Source organism: Myxocyprinus asiaticus, chromosome 1, assembly GCF_019703515.2.
Source record: "Myxocyprinus asiaticus isolate MX2 ecotype Aquarium Trade chromosome 1, UBuf_Myxa_2, whole genome shotgun sequence".
Taxonomy (NCBI): Eukaryota; Metazoa; Chordata; class Actinopteri; order Cypriniformes; family Catostomidae; genus Myxocyprinus; species Myxocyprinus asiaticus.
In genome coordinates this window covers 54,088,397-54,109,069 of record NC_059344.1, presented here as the reverse complement: position 1 = coordinate 54,109,069, position 20,673 = coordinate 54,088,397, and the positions used below count along the sequence as shown (strand labels likewise).

The 20,673-nt window shown below is 38.8% G+C and overlaps 1 protein-coding gene across 6 annotated transcripts in view; it reads right to left on the bottom strand.

The window, feature by feature from the left end:
- Positions 1-20,673, bottom strand: part of LOC127441137 (nuclear factor 1 B-type-like) — a 126,772-nt gene that overhangs the window by 8,343 nt on the left and 97,756 nt on the right. For 3 of the 6 annotated variants that reach the window (XM_051698362.1, XM_051698354.1, XM_051698370.1), the window contains exons 7-11: positions 20,103-20,237; positions 18,657-18,832; positions 15,133-15,271; positions 14,945-15,027; positions 5,679-5,758 (exon numbers count right to left, since the gene is read on the bottom strand). In XM_051698362.1, coding sequence (XP_051554322.1) covers positions 5,679-5,758; positions 14,945-15,027; positions 15,133-15,271; positions 18,657-18,832; positions 20,103-20,237 — 613 coding nt within the window. The remainder of the gene's footprint in view (positions 1-5,678; positions 5,759-14,944; positions 15,028-15,132; positions 15,272-18,656; positions 18,833-20,102; positions 20,238-20,673) is intronic. The other 3 variants (XM_051698367.1, XM_051698358.1, XM_051698373.1) reach the window with 2 other exon arrangements.

Here is a 20,673-nt window from a genome sequence, read left to right as displayed (position 1 = left end):
GGGAGGTGGGCTGATTAAAGGAAAGAAGACTGTTGTGTGGAAAGACTTTTCCCTGGGATCACTGCTTGGGCTGCAGGTGCAAGTCTTTAGTGGGGTTTTCTTTTGGAGTTTGTTTGTTTTTCCGAGGGGGAGCTGACGGCTGGTGAAGGACAGGGACCCAGCGGATGTGGAACAGTGACTTTATTCTTCCTGAGGCAGCCTGGGGTGACACTGCTGCCTGGTGCCCTGAATGCAGCTAATGACTCTGTCTGTGTATTTTACAAATCACTCACAACCAAAGACTGAATCTTGGTTAAAACAACAGGGCAGCAGATTATGATTCTATTGTTGCACATGGAGTCAGACTTTGCTGAGAAAGAGACAGAAACAAGGTTATAGGATAAAAAGAATACAGAAAAACAAAGGAAGAGCAAGAGAGAAATGTTATATTTGTTTTTACCTTTTTCCTTTTCCATTGTCCTTTTCTTTTACCCATCATTTCTCATATTTCTTTATTTACTTACTTGACTTATTAAAGTACCGTATACGCTTTGGCAATATTGTAAATGCTGAAAATCATGCCAATAAATCTTTGTGACTAAATCGGAGAGAACTCACTCAGAAGGGTTAAATATCTCACATGAAGAACTAACTGGGCTGGTTCTTTTCTCCCCCTTTAGTCCTCACTTACCCTTTCCTTTAATCCTGCTCCTCCGACTGCCCCTTTCCTCTCCCTTTCTCCCTTTCAAGCCCAGTAGAAAATATCTAACAGGAAATGAGAGATTAAGTGTTTCAGAGATGTTGACAGGAGACTTGGACTCAAATCAGACTCAAGTCACTATTTTGAGGATTTATGACTTGATAAATATTAAAGTACTCTAAAACTCGGCTTCAACATTGTTGCAATTACTTGGAACTAGGCCTGACGACTTGAGACCAGTCATGTCTTTGTATTCAAAGCTTTAACCTTCTTACTCTCCTAACTCTCTTTTGAGGGCAATTTGTTAGGAAGCCATTAAAAAGGAAATCAGTCTACAACACCACTGAAAACAGTGGCAGTAGATCTGGTGACCTCCTATGAAAAATCTAACAGCATTATAAATATGGAGAATGCAACATTTGGTCTTTATCTCTGAGAAAACAACTTTTATCTGAGTTATTCTGATATGTACACTAGGTTTTGATGTCATCTAGCAAATATACCAACAAATAAGGCCTTCCTTAGCAACATTTCTTAAAAACTTTAGGCAACTCTGAGAGCACATGGACTTTAAAGACTTTCCATCAGCAAATACTGTTCATGAATGCCCTGATAACTAATTTCTTACTAACAGGTAAGCAGTTAGCTATGCCAATCCTATTTAATTAGCTAGTAAATAAACACGCTGACATTTGGTAAACTGTTGTTTCAGTGTTCTAAGTGGTTTCTATGGTGTAGCAAGGGTCCCTGGGTGGTCGCTAGACAGTTGCTAAGGTATTCTAAGTGGTTGTTAGGATTTTGCTAGGTGGTTCCTTACTGGCACAAGTCAAAAGAGTCCAAAAATTGTAGGAGCCCAGCCCACACCTCTCCTAGACAACCTGCACAATTTGAAGAATCATTCAAAAAGCAGGGAATGCATTCAATATTAGTTTCTCTCTTCTATCTTTGGACACTGTGCCGCTTCAGTAAAGGATTGCTAATGGCCCAACAAAGACAGTCTAGCACCCCTCTAGGCCTTTAATAATCCTAAGTACTGTTGCCCTAAACTGTGCCTTTGCAAAGCGCCAGTATAACAGTGTCTGATTGACTGTCATGGGGAGGGGTGCTACCCCTCTTTCCCAAGTTCAAGGTTCAGTCTGGTGTTACCTCATGTCTGGTTTCCCCTGGTTACCAGACAGCTAGAGATGTGATGGGCCCCTACACATGTATGATGGGTGTTATGTCAAATTAAAGGAAGAGGAACAAACAACTTTCCTCACTCTAACTTTCCCATCTCAGATTCTTGCTTGTTGCAGATCTCTCCCCATTAGCTGCTTAAGGTTCTTTCCACTCAAATGTCCACCCTGCTGCAGGAGCAAGCATGGGCCTGCTTCATTTTGGGATCAGGCATTAATTAGATTATCTAATGCCATCTTAATAGATTGCTGACCCATTTCCTTCAGGATGGCAACAAGCAAATCTGGCTGCAATTCAATTTGGGTTGAGTTATGGACTGGCATGCATCACACTGCGTCACTGCAGCTTTGCTAGTGCATGCAAGCAACAAATCACATTTCCATAAGCCAGTGACCTAAAGTCAACTCTTCAACTGCATTAGCCTTAATTTGCAGCAAACTGCCTTGCTTTCTAATTAGGTTCTGCCTAAAACACTTCTCTCTCAGTCAGTCTGCAAGCTTTTTTTGCAGAATCACAGTAATTTGTTAACTTTAAGTGAATCTTTTATAATTAAAAACCTCCGGATTTGATTTTTCAATGATTGCAGGCCTATGCTGCTATTCAATGTTGATTGTAAAATCTCTGCATGTAATGCAAGATAAATGATACAGTCTAAGTCCTTGCTGGGGTACATTTTCCCCTGTACTCTGTGTGGTCTACTAGGAGGCCAGAGAAGGGGGTGGAATGAAAGCAGGGGCCTGTTACCCTGATGCCTGCTGAAGGAAGAGAGAGTGTACTCTGCCTCTCCATAGATTTACTGCAGAGAGAAAGTGCTGAGCAAGGCCTTTCTCACTCCGGCTGCAGAGAGGTGGAGAGTAAGCAAGGGACTTTTAGTGTGTAGGAGAGGAAGACAGAGAAAAAGAGGGGGAGATGCCATTTTATAGGAGAAGGAAGGATATGGCTCAAGGACAAAAATCACACTAAGCACACGTTTCACAGAGATTTGTCCAAACACACTTAAAGGATTAGCTCACCTGAAACTTCTGTCGTTTACTCACCCTCATATAATTCCAAACTCATATGGCTTTCATTTTTCCATGAACCACAAAATGTTAGCTTTTTTAAGACACTGGTCGCTCTTTTTCATGCAATTACAATGCTTATGGGGACTGGAGCTTTCAAGCTTTATAAAGGGTGCAAAAGCACTATTAAAGTAGGCTTTCGGGTCTTCTGAAGCCATACAATAGCTTTGTGTGAGGAACAGACCAAAATTTAAGTTGCTAATCACTTAAAATATTGACATTCGCCCTAGCTTACCTTGATGTGTTCTTGAAGAGAAGTAGCGATGTCCAATTTGTGAACATTTGCTCTTTAGAGTCCGATCAAGTTCAACACACTGACTGAATGATCCAGTCACATCAGTTCTCAAGCTGACAGCTAAATTTTGCTCTGCTTCTCACCAAAAGCTATCATAAGACTTGAAAAGACTTGTACTAATGCACAACAGTAATGTATATGACTATTTTTTGTATGGTGTTTTTGTATCCTTTTTGAAGCTTAAAAATGCCAGTCTCCATTCAGTGTAATTACATGGAAAGATCAACCGGTTTGGTCTTCAAAAATGTGCTTTAAGAATGTCACATGAGTTCAGAATGGCATAAATGATGTGAATGATCACATAATATATTTTGTTTTACCAAACTATTCCTTTATTGTTGAACCACATTAGATTAGATTGGCTCAGGGAGGCACTGTAGTGTACTTTAAAACCTTAAGAACAGGGGCATCGCTAGGGCAAAACATTTGGCTTGAGGTCCGAATGATTTTGGTGTAGCCCCTAATGTTTTCTGTTCGGAACTCACAAGAAAACCTGCTTCAGCTGCACAGCGCAGATGAATCTTTCAGATCAACTGTCCTGAGGTGATTAAATGATTTTCATCTCAAGTTCAGCACTTGTATGTGCTAAATATGCTTCTCATCTGAAAGGCGCATTTGTGCTGTGCAATTAAAGCCTGGTTTTTGCATGAGAGTGACACGAGCCATTACTGTACCACTGGTGCAGGTGAAGTGATCTTCTTTCCTTCATTCTACTGTATTCCTGAAGCGCGCACGTCAACCTGGGATATAGGATAGCCCAGAGCGGATTACTTACACAAGGGAAACCGGACTTCCCTCGACATCACAGCGCAGACGACAAAATGTATACAACCTATTTGACTTCTAATGAGAATTTTCTAGTTTTAAGTGCTGTGAGGAAGTCAAACCTCTTGAACAGCTAGACAGCCCCAACATTATAAACAGCACTGAGAATGAAATGAGAGGTTAAGTTTTTAAATTTTCACATCACCTTTACTAAAATGTATCACAATTTTAAAGCAGTAACAATAACTGTGGTATTTTTATATAAAATGCATAAATAGTTTTATATTATATAATCTATTAGGAAGAATTTATTAGACTTCATTTTTTTCGTTTACAACTGTGGCAGCAGTTGTAGTTAAAGTTTTTCAATGTGCTTAGGCTACCATTTCCATAACAAATACTATCATTTATTATTTGTATTATTATTATTATTATTATTATTTATATTTTAAGAAAGACTAGCTAAATTGTCCTAACCACAGTAATGAGAAGACATCCAAGACTTTTCGTAGATTCCCTCAGCCCCTAATGTTTTGGCCTAAGCCCCTGATGTTTTGAAATCCTAGAGAAGCCCCTAGTTCAGAATTACGCAAAGTAGAAATTTTAGATTTGCTTATTAGATAATACATGTTATTTATCACAAAATCAAAAATCATCTGTAAAGAACATTCATGTAAATGCATACCTTCCTTTCTATTTCAATTTCCATCTTTCACTGCCAAATATTTTTTATTATTTTATTTTTTTGAATATTTTGATTAAACAGTGCAATGTTTTAATGCAGAGGGGAGGATGGGAGTGATTAAACAGAATAGTCCTGACTGCCTCAGCTCTGAAAACCCAAGCTTAGCAGTGACCTTTGCAAATATTCAGCTCTCTGCCATCAGTGAGCCTCAGACAGATGCTTCCGCACTAATGCAAGAGTTCTGCAATTTCCCAATAGTAATCATCTTCCTAACTGCCATTCTTTCAGAGAGATAAGGATTTTAACCATTAAATGGTCAGATTTTCTTTACTGATAAATATTTATATGGGGATATGTTGTTTTAAGAATCCTACAGCGTCATTATAGATGTCTAACTGACCAAGAATGTCGAGGCAGACCAAGGTATTACTTGTCATATACTGACAGACAAAACCTTCATATTGTTCATATTATATCAAAACCCTCAATATCATATGGAAGAATGAAATATGGAAGTGTGCTTTATTAAACATACTGAACTATTTTAGAGAATTATAATTCATTATAATGGGCTCTGTGAAGTTCTTATGAATTTGATTGCTCGTCCAGACGTGCACGGTAACAGTCTTACGACAGCCTGAAAAAGGTTTGTGAAGTTACACTTACTACAGTTTGGGAGATGTTTAATAAAGGGCAAGGAAGATGGACCTACTGTAGATGTGGAAATATGGTTAGAAGTCAAAATGAAAATAAGCACAAATTCTATCTTCTGTCACGTTGTTTGAACATCTTTAACATTTAATGACAAATATAGCCATTATGTGAATGAGTGATGACACAAATACACTTTTGTTTATGTCTGGTTTTTTTTTTTTGCAATAAGTGTAAAGCCACATTAAAAGAGGGCTTGATCTGGACTGGTTTGGAGAGGGTGTTAAACTACTGCAAACATAGGTTGCACAGTGCACACAGTAATACTTAATGGAGAGGTGGGTTAAAAATAAAAGAAACGTTTACCTTTGCCAAGAAATCCCCAAAGTCTCCTCTGAGCCATATGACCTGATGTTTTGATTCACGGGCCAGTCACAAATCCTCAGCTGTCAATCAAACACCTCTCAGTCAGACAACTGGGCTAGCACAACGGCACTAACAAACATTTAGCATGCAACAAGACCTGGAGCAGCCTAAGCTCATCTCAACACACATATTCATACATTTATCTCATGTTAATCATTACTACATAAATCCAAAATAAATTAAATTTACCACTAATGATAAAGATTAATAATTCAGTATAATAGATTCAATCTTAAACCTTAAGTTCAGTTTCTGGGCCTGGAAATAGGCCTAATTTAAATTACAATTAAATTCCATTTAAACTGAAGAAAGTTGCCATCAAACAAAAGGCAACTGTCATAAGTGGCATGCAATACAATTAGTGGTCTAATTATTAACCGTCCTGAAAGCAAAAGAAGAGGTTAGTATACAAAAATGGGGGCTGGGTTACATGGAGGTCATTCATCTATACCAGAATGCAACGGGAGGATGCGCATGCATTCCAAGTGGTGCATGCAATCTGTAATGGTCACTTCTATGCTGTTAGATATTCTCTCAAAGCAGCCAGTTTTCACCGAAGCAGAACATTAAACATTCTATGTGAGACTAATTTTGGTCGATGGAGCCAAATTGTTATTATTTGGTCCCTGGTCACAAAAAGCAGTTTTTGGAAATGTAAATGTGAATGTGGGGAAAAAACAAATAAATGGTCACATTTACACACAGACACACATGCATGCAACAAGTTGTCTGCATGAAAGTGGGAGAAGCACAAATGTGTAAAATTATCTACAAACAAATATAATATCCTTACACACACAAAACAGGTTTACAGTAAATGCCACAAGCGATCACATCATGGCGCTTTGTCGAACTTTCCATTTTGCTAATGCATGGTGGAAAACAGTGGTCAGACTCACAAGTTATTCACTATGAATATTCAATGACACTTCTTCTCTGTCAATAGCTCTATCCATTTCTGGAAAGCACCTGTACACTGCCAAATCAAATCCATTTCCATCACAATAAATCTAGCAAGGTGAACAATTGATTTTCTATATTTACTTCAAAGATGCTTTAGTGCTCACCCGGAGATTCAGGTGGCTGAAATACCAGTTTCCCAGAGTGAAAGCCACATAAATAAAGTGAGCAAACACAAGTGCTAATACTGAACGGGAACTTAAAGAAATTTCACGACTAACTTGTTGGCCCTGTCATGGGTGCTGCGGCAATATATCAGATTATATATACTATAGATCCAGCAGGGAAAGCAAGGAAAACATTTTACATACATGTTATGCGTAGAACTTAAGCGGAAAAAGCTAAAAATGCAAACTGTCTAAGCTAGTCAATCAGACATTTTTCAAAGCCAGGTTTATCAAAGTCTTTTGGTAATGCTGAAAACATAATCAATTTTGGCTATCTTGATAAATATAGAAATAAGTTTTGGAGAGTAACAAACTAAAACAATTTTCATAATCTTGTAGTTTTCCAGTAAAATGCTACTTTTTCCAACAAGTTGCAGTGTAACATGACAAAATGCTACATCACTGTTTTTAATGTCATATTGTATTCACTCTAATTGAGAGTAATTCATTTAAAATCCTTGTTTTGATGCTAGAAAAAAAGCAGCTGTGATTAAATAATAAATTAAATAATCAGATAGTTATATATTTATAAATATATTGCCCCCTTAAATAGCTTCAATGTAGTTAGCTACTTTTTGTTCATATTTTGTAGTGTAGCTAACTACTTTTTAAAAGGGTAGCTTGGCTGTATTTTAACTAATTTAATTGCATTTAAACTACTTCAACTACTTTAAACATTATTGCATGTTCTATTCGTAAATCAGGTCTCTAGAATCTACTGTGACTATTAGAAGAGTATTTTCAGTGAAAAATAAATTATTTTAAGTGGAGTTCAGCTGAATGTGCTCTAAAGTGTGAGTAATAGAGAAATATGTGAGGTATTTTCACACTGCTTCTGCAGATATCCACCTCAGTCAGTACTGTCAACCCTGCTTTAACAATCTCCACCAACGAGCGTGACAGTGTGTGTGTGTGTGTGTGTGTGTGTGTGTGTGTGTGTGTATGTGTGTGCGCATATGAGTGTGTTCTCGAGTGACCTGAAGCCAGAAAACAATGGCGATGGGGCAAAGTGGAGGTCAGCTATCACACTGTTTTGGTAGTGCACATTCCTTCATCCTGTTTTGGTCGACCCCACATTTTGTAAAAACACACACTCAAACAATATGTGCTGAAAAGGTCCTAAATGTGTTGTACTGCATGTCTCCTAAGTGTATAAGGTTACCAGTTTCAGAAGGGTAACAGGAGGGGTGATTTCAGGTCTTTAGATTTAGTTAAAGCTGAAGTGTGTGATTATTGCGATGTGACCATACTTTCTCCAATCCTAGCTTAATATCCAAAGACAACTACTGTATAAGTAAGCCATTTGTAGGCTGATTTCCCTGAAAAAAGTTAACTCTGTGGCACTATCAAAACTGTTTGTTTGAGCATCTTTTTTTTGGGGGGGGGGGGGGCTCAGGAAAACATTTTAAAAACAATTATTGTTCCATTTGGTGCCACTAGAGGAAAATAAATTATGTAAGCCAAAAAAACAGTATTCTGTGTACATACAATCTGTACTTTTTATGCCTATAACTACATATTACATAATAAAAAAAGTGCTACTTAAAAATTGCTACACTGCTCTTATGTCATATTTACAAAGGCACAGCTAAATGCCACATGATATCTCTGTATCAAATAAATAATAGCATGACCCCAGCAGCAAACTTGAGGTCAATAGTAAGCTGCACAATCCAGGCCCAGGCTCACATAGGAGCCATCTGTCACTGGCACATTCAGATCATAGATGTACACTACAGAAACCACAGCACCTTTACAGCTGTTGGGCGCTGCTTTTGCATGTTGGTATTAGATAAAGCCAAATAAGGTTGTGACCACTGATCACAACTCTGGGGGAGAGAGAGAGAAAGAGAAAGAGAAAGAGAAAGAGAAAGAGAAAGAGAAAGAGAAAGGGGGGGGGGGGGGGTGGCAGAATAGAAACTAAAAAAGAGAAAGGGAAGGGTCCCTGGGGAAAGCAGTTAATGAAATCTTCCTCTCACTGGTGTTTTCACAAACACATTACACTGGGTATCAGGCTAGATTAGGTGCTGTTGGGTCAGTCTTGTGCATGAATGTTCATCTGTCATTCTCTGCTGTCTGTCTGACTGGTTTTCTGTCTGTCTGTTGCTAATTTAGCTCTATAAAAATTATACCATATCATCGTTGGTCAAAGCATGTGCCCATTCCTTAGCTGCACTCATTAACATTTTCAATTCAAACGTTGCACATACATTTCTTTCTATAGCCTAAACAAACAGACTTTTTCAAAGTTATCAGCATATAATTGGACAATTTGAGATTTTTGGCATTGCCCAATAACCCTTTAAAGAGATTAACAGATGAATTTTCCCGCTCTTGCGTCAATTCCATAATCTAAAGACAATTAATTTTGCACATTTTTCTGTTTCAAAAACCTTTAGGTAATTTTTTTGGGGGGGGTCAAAATCAGAAGTCAGTATCTGGTGTGGCCACCAGCTGCATTACATACTGCAGTGCATCTCCTCCTCATGGACTGCACCAGATTTGCCAGACCTTGCTGTGAGATGTTACCCCACTCTTCCACCAAGGCATTTCCAAGTTCCCGGACATTTCTAGGGGGAATGGCCCTAGCCCTCACCCTCCAATCCAACAGGTCCCAGACGTGCTCAATGGGATTGAGATCTGGGCTCTTCGCTGGCCATGGCAGAACACTGACATACATGTCTTGCAGGAAATCATGCACAGAACGAGCAGTATGGCTGGTGGCATTGTCATGCTGGACGGTCATGTCAGGATGCAGAAAGTGCACACATGAGGGAGGAGGATGTCTTCCCTGTAATGCACAGCATTGAGATTGCCTGCAATGACAACAAGCTCAGTCCGATGATGCTGTGACACACCGCCCCAGACCATGACGGACCCCCCACCTCCAAATCGATCCCGCTCCAGAGTACAGGCCTCGGTGTAACGCTCATTCCTTCGACGATATATGCAAGTTCGACCATCACCCCTGGTGAGACAAAACCGCGACTCGTCAGAGAAGAGCACTTTTTGCCAGTTCTGTCTGATCCAGCGAAGGTGGGTTTGTGCCCATAGGTGACGTTGTTGCCGGTGATGTCTGGTAAGGACCTGCCTAACAACAGGCCTACAAGCCCTCAGTCCAGCCTCTCTCAGCCTATTGCAGACAGTCTGAGCACTGATGGAGGGATTGTGCATTCCTGGTGTAACTCGGGCAGTTGTTGTTGCCATCCTGTACCTGTCCCGCAGGTGTAATATTCGGATGTACCGATCCTGTGCAGGTGTTGTTACACATGGTCTGCCACTGCGATGATAATCAGCTGTTCTTCCTGTCTCCCTGTAGCACTGTCTTAGGCGTCTCACAGTATGGACACTGCAATTTATTGCCCTAGCCACATCTGCAGTCCTCATACCTCCATGCAGCATGCCTAAGGCACGTTCACTCAGATGAGCAGGGACCTTGGGCATCTTTCTTTTGGTGTTTTTCAGAGTCAGTAGAAAGGTCTCTTTAGTGTCCTAAGTTTTTATAACTGTGACCTTAATTGCCTACTGTCTGTAAACTGTTAGTGTCTTAACGACCGTTCCACAGGTGCATGTTCATTAATTGTTTATGGTTCATTGAACAAGCATGGAAAACATAGTTTAAATGCTTTACAATAAAGATCTGTAAAGTTATTTGGATTTTTACAAAATAATTTTTTTTAAGTTTCTTTTTTGCTGAGTTTATATATATATATATATATATATATATATATATATATATATATATATATATATATATATATATATATATTGTGTTGGGTAGATTTATTTGATTACAAATTACACAACTAAACTAAGCTAAACTCCCTGAGCACTTTCAGTCCCTGAGATTGATAGATAATGTAATCCATATGTAATAATGTAATAAAATCTGACTACACTCTTTTAAAAATGTAATGTAATCTAATTATTACAAGCACTTGATTTGTTTAATCTGATTACACAGTCAATTACTACCCAACTTTGGCCATCCTGCTCTCTGGATATCAGTACTGGCCATTTAAACCCCATATTTTCAACTACTCTTTGTATTCAGTTTTCATTTTTACTTCAATTATGAGTAAAAATTGTCTAAAATATTCATTCAAAAATTAATTTAATCTCAGAAAATGTAATTTGTCATTATTAAACTGTGTTGTATATACAGTATATCTCGGCATTATATGTACCATTGGCCACCATGCACCCTATAGGTATCACCACTTGAAAAACCTTTACCAGTTGACCACTGAAGCAAACTGTGGATCCTTTTTCTGCAATAAACACACTGTAAAGGCTATGGCCTCGGCTGTATTCCACAGTGTCTGCACTCCGGATGAATTGTCTTTATGGCTTTTCACACAGGAAACTGTCAATTACTCTAATGGCCGCCATCCCAAATCTGGCACTTCAGAGTCTGAGCACCATATCATACAGCGCTTGAACATAGAGCATCATATGTCATGTGCGCTGGTGACAACAGACAACAAGCATACTATATGAAGGACCTGAGCCACAAATCACAAGCAGCAACGTCTCAACATCTCACATAGGGGCCACAAGCCTACAGATGGTTCTTGTAAATGAAATAAGCTTAAACAGTTGCTATGGGACCAATAGGCGAAGTGATTATGTTCTGTATGTATGGACACACCCGTTTGATTAACTGACTCCAGTAAACAGAGGCTAATGAGACAGCATGAATGTTCAGGTAATGGAGTCATTATAGTGAGGGTGTGTTTCAGTATATACACAGACCCTCACAATTAATTTTAGAAGATGTTAGTCTTTAGAAGAAGAATAAAGGGGTGTGAATCAGCAGGGACCTGGAAAAAGAATATTATATCGCTATCTGTGTCGCGATAAAATAATATTGCAATTCTTTATGTTTACTGTATTGTGACTCAACAGTAATTTTTCCATCCAAGTTACGATTTTAATTGATCTTGATTAATTTATTTGAACCAAATTAGAATATTGCAAAAACAATTAACGAATAAAGCAGCGTTTCCATCCCATGTGTTCAAGAGAACAAAACTGTCACTTCCGGGGAAATTGGCACAAAGTGGAAGTAGTAGCCATTGGGGAACCCACTGTAGCTCTTTTGATCGATGTAATAAATTATTTGCAGTTTAGAGTGCACAAGATTTTTTAATGTGCATCTACTGTAGGAATTTATGTAGAAAATGTGTTTTCATCATAGTTTATGTGCATGTCTTCTTATTGAATGAATGTATCCAGCTCAAGTGAGTGCATACGTTTTTTATGCTTTTTTAACATTGTTGAGATTTTATTCGCAACTTGGTGTTGCCATCCAGCATTTTTAAGCAATATCCCAGCTACTGAGATATACTGCGAACTGTTACTCACTCTCATTCATCTTGAACTGGATTTTGGTGCTTTGTGCAACACTTGCCAAACTTCCTGCAGTTCCAAACCATTGCAGTCTAGCTGTACAGATGATCTGTACAGACACCCTTACAAATAAAACAATGAATAGACTTGTATTCTCACAGTAGCTCGTTCTGAGTTTGCATTTTGGTTAAATAAAAATAACAGTTTTTCTTTTTTTCCTCACACTATATTAATGTAAAAAATGTGAATGAAAGAAAGAAAGAGAGAGGTAAAAAACAGAAATGAGCTATGAGAGTTACAGAAAGATAAAAGAAGCATGGATTGGAGTGAAGAAAGAGAATGAACGGTGGCATTAAAGAGTAAGACAGAGCCCCGCTGCGTGTCTGGAGATTTCTCTAAGGTCTGTAAGGTGACGCCACGGCAACGACTGTAATCCATACACCCCACGTGTCACACCGCATGCCCTGACAAAGGCCCAGCAGGGGAACACAGGTGTCAATACATCTCATAATATCCTACAATAAATCACCAAGAATAAAGGCTAGAGTATATGGGAGAATTATTTACCCAACAAAAGCACTGGCTCAATGGCCACAGGTTAACACGGGTCAGGACTTGCTATACAAATCTCACTTCAGAGGACAAACAAAAGGCTCATATAAACATGATGAATGGTTGATATATCATCCTGTCTACATCTGATCCATCTCCATGGTAAGTGAACTACAGCTAAAACAAAAGGCATTAAGCGAGCGGTCGAGTCCGTATTAGAGACTACAGCAGCTGCGATGCCTGCATGTGATACCTGCTAAAAGACATAATAATTAACATCCATCTGTCTATCTGTGAACTCATTCATGAAGCTCACTCACTGAATCACTCTATGCATCCATTGTTATCTCGCTTTTATCAATATATCACTTCCTTTATTAAATCTGATCATCCATTCATTCATCTATCCACCCCTTATAAAGGTATCTTTAGAAAATAATTCTCAATGAAGAAAGCAGTACCATGTTTTTAGAAATAAGGCAGCCTGAAACACTGTCCCTGGTGGTGAGCTGTGCATTTTTTGGCCCCGTCCAACTATGCCAAACCAGAGAGCAATAAAATCGAAACTTGCCATTACTGTAACTCAGGAGCAGGGCAAGAGAAAACCACTAATTATGATGTCGCCGCGTGCAGATGAATTCAATTAGAGGAGGGTGGAAAATACTGGCCTCAGACCAGCCCTTTCATGCTGCAGAGGGCCATCATCACACATACTTACACGCGCAAGACTATTTCTCTTTTTACTTTTTGGCAAAAAGAAAACATTTGGCTAAATACCTTATAAGCCTGACCTGACATAAACCAAATCACTCACGTTAAGTACTGCACTTTGCTGTACATCATTTTATTCATTTGAAGACAGAGCTAGCTATTGTACCACAGTAGTTTTTACACTGTAAGACAAGATAAATTTTACGTTGGAATAGGCCTCAAGGGAGGTGATCGCAATAAAGATTAAAGTCCAAGAAACATCCTCTGCTGTAAATGAATCAATTAATTTCATTCTAAGAGCAAAATACTCCTAGAAAATTGAATTCTTTCACACTGTTATTCTCCAACAGAATGGTCGTAAAATAGAACAAATTATACTATTAAAAACAAATTTATACTAAATAGGCATTATGTGAATAAGTCTGTCATTTCTATGGTGTCCCCAAAAAGTATTTTAACACTTAAGCCACACTTAAATATTTAATAATCTCAGTGCACTAGATTCCAGATGGAATTTATTTTAAAGAACAAAATGTATTTCGACACTTTTTGGTTGTTAACATTAGTGGAACATGCCCATAGTTAATGTGATAAACTACACCTGTGGTTACACTACTAGGACACCTGTGTGCGCTTGAGGGGAACTGACTTCATACATCCACTAAAAATCACCTTGAGACCAGCTGGTTAAAAATAATTGCAAACATGACTCAGAAAAGTCAAGTTAGTATTGAGAAAATCTCTAGCATCATTTGCTTGCAGATGCCACTTGGTTTCATATTTGATCTAAAGCAACGGAATTCAAACACGATTAAGTCTGTCCTAACTGTACATCTTGTGGTTACTGTATATATTGGGGGTACCTAAATGAAAATGTCTGACAAAGGGTTTAGTCTTAGCATATTTCTGAGAATTTTGGATTCTGTGTCTATAGATTTATGGAAACCAATGGCTTCTTCATAATGGTGACATAAAACCACACTTGCAAAAACCATAAACCTATAAAAAAGACCTTGGTTCCAGAGCAAGTGGAAAGAGGTTTTCAATAACAGTGAGTAACAGAGGAAACATGCTATTTTGCCAGGAACGCCAGTGCCATTAAATGCTTAATAATAAATGTTATCTTCTATGCAGTGTCTGAGTATATACTGTATGTTGTGTGTAGTTCTGTAAGTGCCTTCAATTACCAAATGATGACAAATCAGATACAACTTTCAGACAGCAGGAGTTTTCACTTTGTTTTACAAGTGAAAGCTATCTTTGACGCTCATCAATGGAGCCTCAAAAGTGTCTAATATTCATGACCATATTTTTTTATATATCTATCTTACGGCTCTGACACCTGTTGGGAATACAGAACAGCTAGATAGGGATTTGAGAAAGAACGGGGGGGGGGGGGGGGGGGGGGGTAAAAGGGAAAGAGAGGAAGAAAGAGACAGGTAAAGGAGGTGGATCGTGTCTCACCTGTTGCTGGTGAAGGAAGGCTGGGTCTCTGGGGCTCAATCCCACAAAACGGTTGGCAGTGGGGGTGCCTGGAGTCGAATAACCTACACGTAACGCAGACATTCAATCAATATATTGTACAGAGTATTGTGTATGCAATGTATAATAATACATTGCATACACAGGTAGTACAGGTGAGTTTAACTCACCCTCTGAGGATGTGGTGATTGGCTTGGTGTCGGTCATGGAGAGAGACACTGGTCTGACTGTGCCATGGTGGGGCGAGGGGGCCAGCACTGGCGTGAAGTGACCAGGAACTTTCCCCAGTACCTGACCACTGCTGTTAGGCTGTGGCATGGGTAAAAAAAAAAAGATCTGTTATCATACCAGGCCTCATGGTTGAAATTTTTATATTAAAATGTTCCATGAAATGGAAATTGAAGTTGACAAAATGAACTTTTAGCAGACAAGCCCATTTAAAATTTTTAAGAATTTAAAACTTTTTTGAATCATCGCAGTAGTGTTTTAAAAAAAAATTACCAAATCAAATGCTCTTTAAAATTATAATGTCATTTATAAATTACATTATATACTAAAAATTTCAAAATTATAAATACCACCTGCCTTCAACTAACAACATCAAGCTGCAAATACTATTGCCTATTAAAAAAAAAGGACTTTGATATTTCCCAACCCAATTTCATGTTTCAATAGGAAATATCTCACGCAAAAATAAAATTGTGTTGGTCAGCAAATGAACATGTTAATTTTCGGGGTTTTTGTCAACTGCAGGTAGATTAACACAATCTTATGATGTTTACGCATCTTACTTTAGCATCAAAGCTAGACAGCTGAGTGCGCATTTGTCATGACTCATTCAAAGTCAAAACAAAAAAAAGAAAATGATGGGACTGAAGGACAGAGAGAGATAGAGAGAAAGAGCAAGAGCGAGCATTTACCTCCTTCCACTCATGTCTGCAGGAGACAGATCTACAGAATTCACATAGCGGGCCCTAAGTTCAAAACTCAAACAGGCCTTTATGAAAGAGAATGGTGTCCATGGGGTTGCCCAATGTGAATAGAATGTTTAATTAGGGTGTAATATAATCTGCGTTAAAGCAAGCATAAAAACATCCTGGCTCCAATCCACCCGATTATATGGCCTGTGTTATTTGCAGAGTGATCTCCACCCACCAAGTGCCGGACCCTAGCAACGGTAAATATTTACGACCTTTATTGTTCCCTGTGGTTTCTCCCGAGTAACAGTTCCAGCCCGCTATGCCTCGTCCAGTCTAAGAGCCCTTTGTTTACCGTGCGAGTGGCGAGGAAATAAAACTCGTATCGCGACCTTGCTTCCATCACACAGAGAGGGAAGAAATCCCTCAGACAATCAGCGCCATGATTCTCAACGTATCAAACGACATCAATAATGTATATTTCTGCATTCTTCCTGTGTACTAGTTAAACAGCTTTTAAATTCTTAGTTGCGCAATGCATTTGTTTTTTTGTATATTTTTACTTACCCTGCCATATTTTTTACTAGCAATATGTTTTGATTTGTGCAAGAACAAATATGTTTTTTTTCTTAAATGTTACATTTTCTTAACATTTGCAATAAAAACGAGAAATTGAACAGGTTTAACATAACATTATGACAGCTATATTCTCAAAATACACTTTTGCTTGAAAACGTTTGCTTCAAAACATTGATTGGTTTATCATTTTCAACCTATTCATATGCATCCCAAGTCATTTTTGCAATTTTGACAAAACCTCCACTTTAGTGACAATTTTAAATCAGAAGAATTTCCAAAACAATGTTTTTTTTTACATCACAGAAAACAAAATGTTTAAGTTTATAAGGCACAAAAAACCATGAACAACAAAAATAAGATTACACTGACTCGATAGGGCAAGTGACAATTTCATTTTCTGAAACTCCTCGTCTTGAAACCCTCTCATCTTTCTTATTAAGCTATTTGGTGGATTAATCACTAAATTAACAACATATTTTGACTTTCATAGGTTCTTATCATTTTTGCCACAAAAATTAGGTATCAAACTTCAAGAAAAGTGGAAACGTAAGCATTAACTTCCCACAATATCACCCAAAATGAAAGGAGTATAAATTTCCCCTTCCAAAAATGTTTGGATAGTGTTTCCCTTTTTGGGTGATTTTGTGGTGCTAATTAAGATGAGTGGAACAGTATGGGTTACTTGGCAGTAATCTAGAGAGTTCCTTTAAACACAGCCTCACCAAGAGCCCTATCCATCACCTGCTAAGGAGGAGTCATCCACAATGACCACAGCAGAGACAAACTACTGACCATGTTTTAAGTTCTTAAATAGACAGTAATGAGATAAATCTCTCAAAAACATGTTCTATAAGCTTAAATTATTCTTTAATAAAGACATGATTGCCTATATAATAGTGTGAAATAAAGCAGTATAACAGCATAATAAACACAAAAATGATTCACCTTAATTGCTCTTACTTTGGGAACTCCAGTTAAACGTATACAGAAACAGTAGTTTTCATAGAGTTGGATCCACACTGAGCACATATGTGTTTGTGTTAATGCGTAGTGGCTGGCATGGTTGGAGTGTTTATTGACTCGTTTTTGTTGTTGCGTTTTCCCCCTCTCTCTTTTTGTTCCCAATTTGCTTCATTTACGCTGCCGCTAGTAAACAGAGCCGCCGCAGCGATGAAGAGGCCGTTGTTTGGCCCTGTGCGCCACTCTGAGCACATTTCAACAAGGCGCCGAAAGAGCAAACCACTAATGATTTTGTGTTCGTTAGCTAAACTGGGTCAATTACCGTGCCGAAACAATGTGGCCTGTTAATCAAACTTGAGCTTGCAGTGGGAACAACAGAGACATGAAGATAGACAAACAGTGAGAGGTAGAGATAGAAGGCAAAGGAATAGGAAACTCACAAAGCTGTGCAAAAGCACCTTTGTGTTTATAGAATGTGCTGTTACAATGAGTCTCTCATTAGTTTTACGGGGAAGAGAAGCTTCAGCTCATGGTATGGTTAACATATGTGACAATTTACAGCTGCTAGGCACTACACACACAATGCATGTTATTTCAACAGCTCGTGCTGTATTTGTGTGTGCATGTCCACTGGGAATAAAAAGTCTGAAAATCTGGGAGTCAAAATCAAATTTAAATTTGGAAATAAACAAAGTTTTATGATTTAAAAAATGTAAAACAAAGAAATGTTTTGATGTAAAATGAATAAGAAATGGTTATGATTCCATGACCGTTAACTCCTTTGTACTAAAGGTCAGATAATTGTTTCATTTCATTGAAGCACACACTATTTGGAGCATTCTGTAATCATACTGTTAACGTGGATCATCAGGCTTTGCACAAACTTGTGAAGTCCATGCGAGCTCGAGTGCATGCAGATTTTTCTGAAAATCATGCTCAGTTTTCAGTTCAGCAAATTGTTATGCTTATAAAAATATTTCTAATAAAAATAAAAAAGAGAGAAATTAAAAATAGATGCTGTACGTGCATGTCTCAGGAAAGGGACCTTTTCAATTACATTGAGACGTTAAACTAACACCCTGTTTTAACAGCTGGTATCTATTAAATATCATGGACAATGCATACACAGTTGCTCGAATTAACGACTCTGTTCCAGTAGAGATAAACACTATTGTAATTACGTATGATTGTGTTAGAGTTAGGGTTAATGTGTGTGTGCTTGAGTAAGCCGCACTCACCTGGCTGCTTTGCGGACTGGACGGGTCATAAGGCTGCATGTAATTCTTGAGGGTGTCCGGTGGATTGAGGTGTGGAGGGTAACGGATGGCGCCGTGAGAGATGTAGGGAGCCGGGGGAAGGATGGCAGGGGCGGAGAACTGCAGCGGAGAGTGTGGAGGTGGACTCCTGGAGATTACTGCAAACAAATAGAGAGAAAAGCACTTAACTACGAGATTTTAATTTGAAAACAAGCAAACCTAATGCAAATCCATCAAATGGTTCTCATGGGTTGTTATGTCACAGTCCTGTCACTCTGTTAGTCAGGGATTTGGTCTGACAGGACCGTGGAATTATCCGCCCATGTCCGTCTTTGTGTGAGCACGCGGTCTCTGTTTTATTCCCTGCCGCGCACTCTTCAGTCTGTTGTGTTTCATGTCTGGAGTGTGGTGTCTGGGTCCTGACTTCCTGTCTAGTTTGGTTTCAGTCTGACCCAGACATTCATACTCCTAGTCTGTCTGTTATTGACGTGGGTGCTTGTGCTTGTGTCATCTTGTCTGCATGTGTCAATAATCTACATCAGTCTTTGTGTCTGTCTCTCGCAACCGCGGATGCGCATTGTGCTCGCTTTGCACTGCGTGCCTGGGTCGCGACCAGTCTTCATGTTTGTGCTGAGGTTCGGTCACTTTGGTAAAGGTGTATATCACCTCATTGGTTTGGCGATGTGCTCTCATGCCATTCGGATGTTTTGCCTTCTTGTGAGAACACGCAGCTTTGTTATTGTTTCTGTATCGGCACGTGTTTTTCTGTCTTACGTCACACCCCGCCTCGTTTGCTCATTATTGTTTCATTAGTAACACCTGCCCTTTATTCACCCGCTTGATTTCTCTCCCTATTTTAGTCTCCTCGTGTGTGCCAGTTTGTCTTGTTCTCTAGTCGGTCCTGTATGTGGTCTCTGTGTTCCAGTCGGTCCTGAATCCCTGTTCCCGTAGCCTGGTCCGGTCGCTCCTGGTTCCCTGTCTTCCTCTGCCCCAGTTCCTGGATTACTTTTTCCCCTACAGGGTGGTTTATGTTTTTCCCCCTCTTGGGAGTTTGTTTGTTAATAATGTATTTTTGGTTTTGAACTCTGCGCGTGGGTCCTCATCTCTGCAACAACCGTGACATGTTATCACTGTTTGTAGGTGTTCGTTTTGAAATATGCAGGGTTGCCACACCACTGGACCAATCAATTTCCATGACTTTTCCAATCGTTTATCATTACTGTTTTAAGATTAATAAATATAATTTTAGAGAGACTCTAAATGCTTCCAAATATTTCCAGGTTTTCCATGACTGTGGGAACCCTGAATGTGTCACACTTTTTCATAAAACCTTTGGTATATCAGCAGCCAGAATGTTAAGCGGTTGTTAGATGGCTTGCTTAGAGCTGGGAGAGACTTTCTGAGCTGATAAGCATTTTGAAGTCATACCACTGTGGCCGACGGTGGTCAGTCCTGGGTGGTGGTGCTGGGGGAAGGTGCTAAGCCGAGGTGAAGAGTCCTGTGGAGATGTGGGGCTGAATAATGGCTTCTCTGGCTTCTTCATGGTGGGAGAGGACATGTCTGCTGAAAAATAAAAATAGAAAGGGGAGGTCAGAAATAAGCTTAGTTAACACATTATGAACTAAATTCTTGCACAAAGACTTGACAGTATAAGTCAAGGCTATGAAGAGGCAAATTTGTCAGTTTGGGCCAGTAGTTCAGACTTCAGTACTTGCTCCATCATTATTTTCACTGGCCCCACCATAAAAAACTAATAATAATAATAAACAAATAGCAACATATTTTTGGTAACACTTTTTATGAAGCCCATATTTATAATGCATTGTAATGGCATTATTATGCATTAGTAATATATCATAATACACCTTATAATATGTTATAACTTGTAACCACAATTATAATAATTACCTATTCAGAGTTATACCTTAGAGTATAATGCATTATAACACAAGCAACATTTCATTTTATCTGCAGAAGTCAATGTATTATACAAATTTGT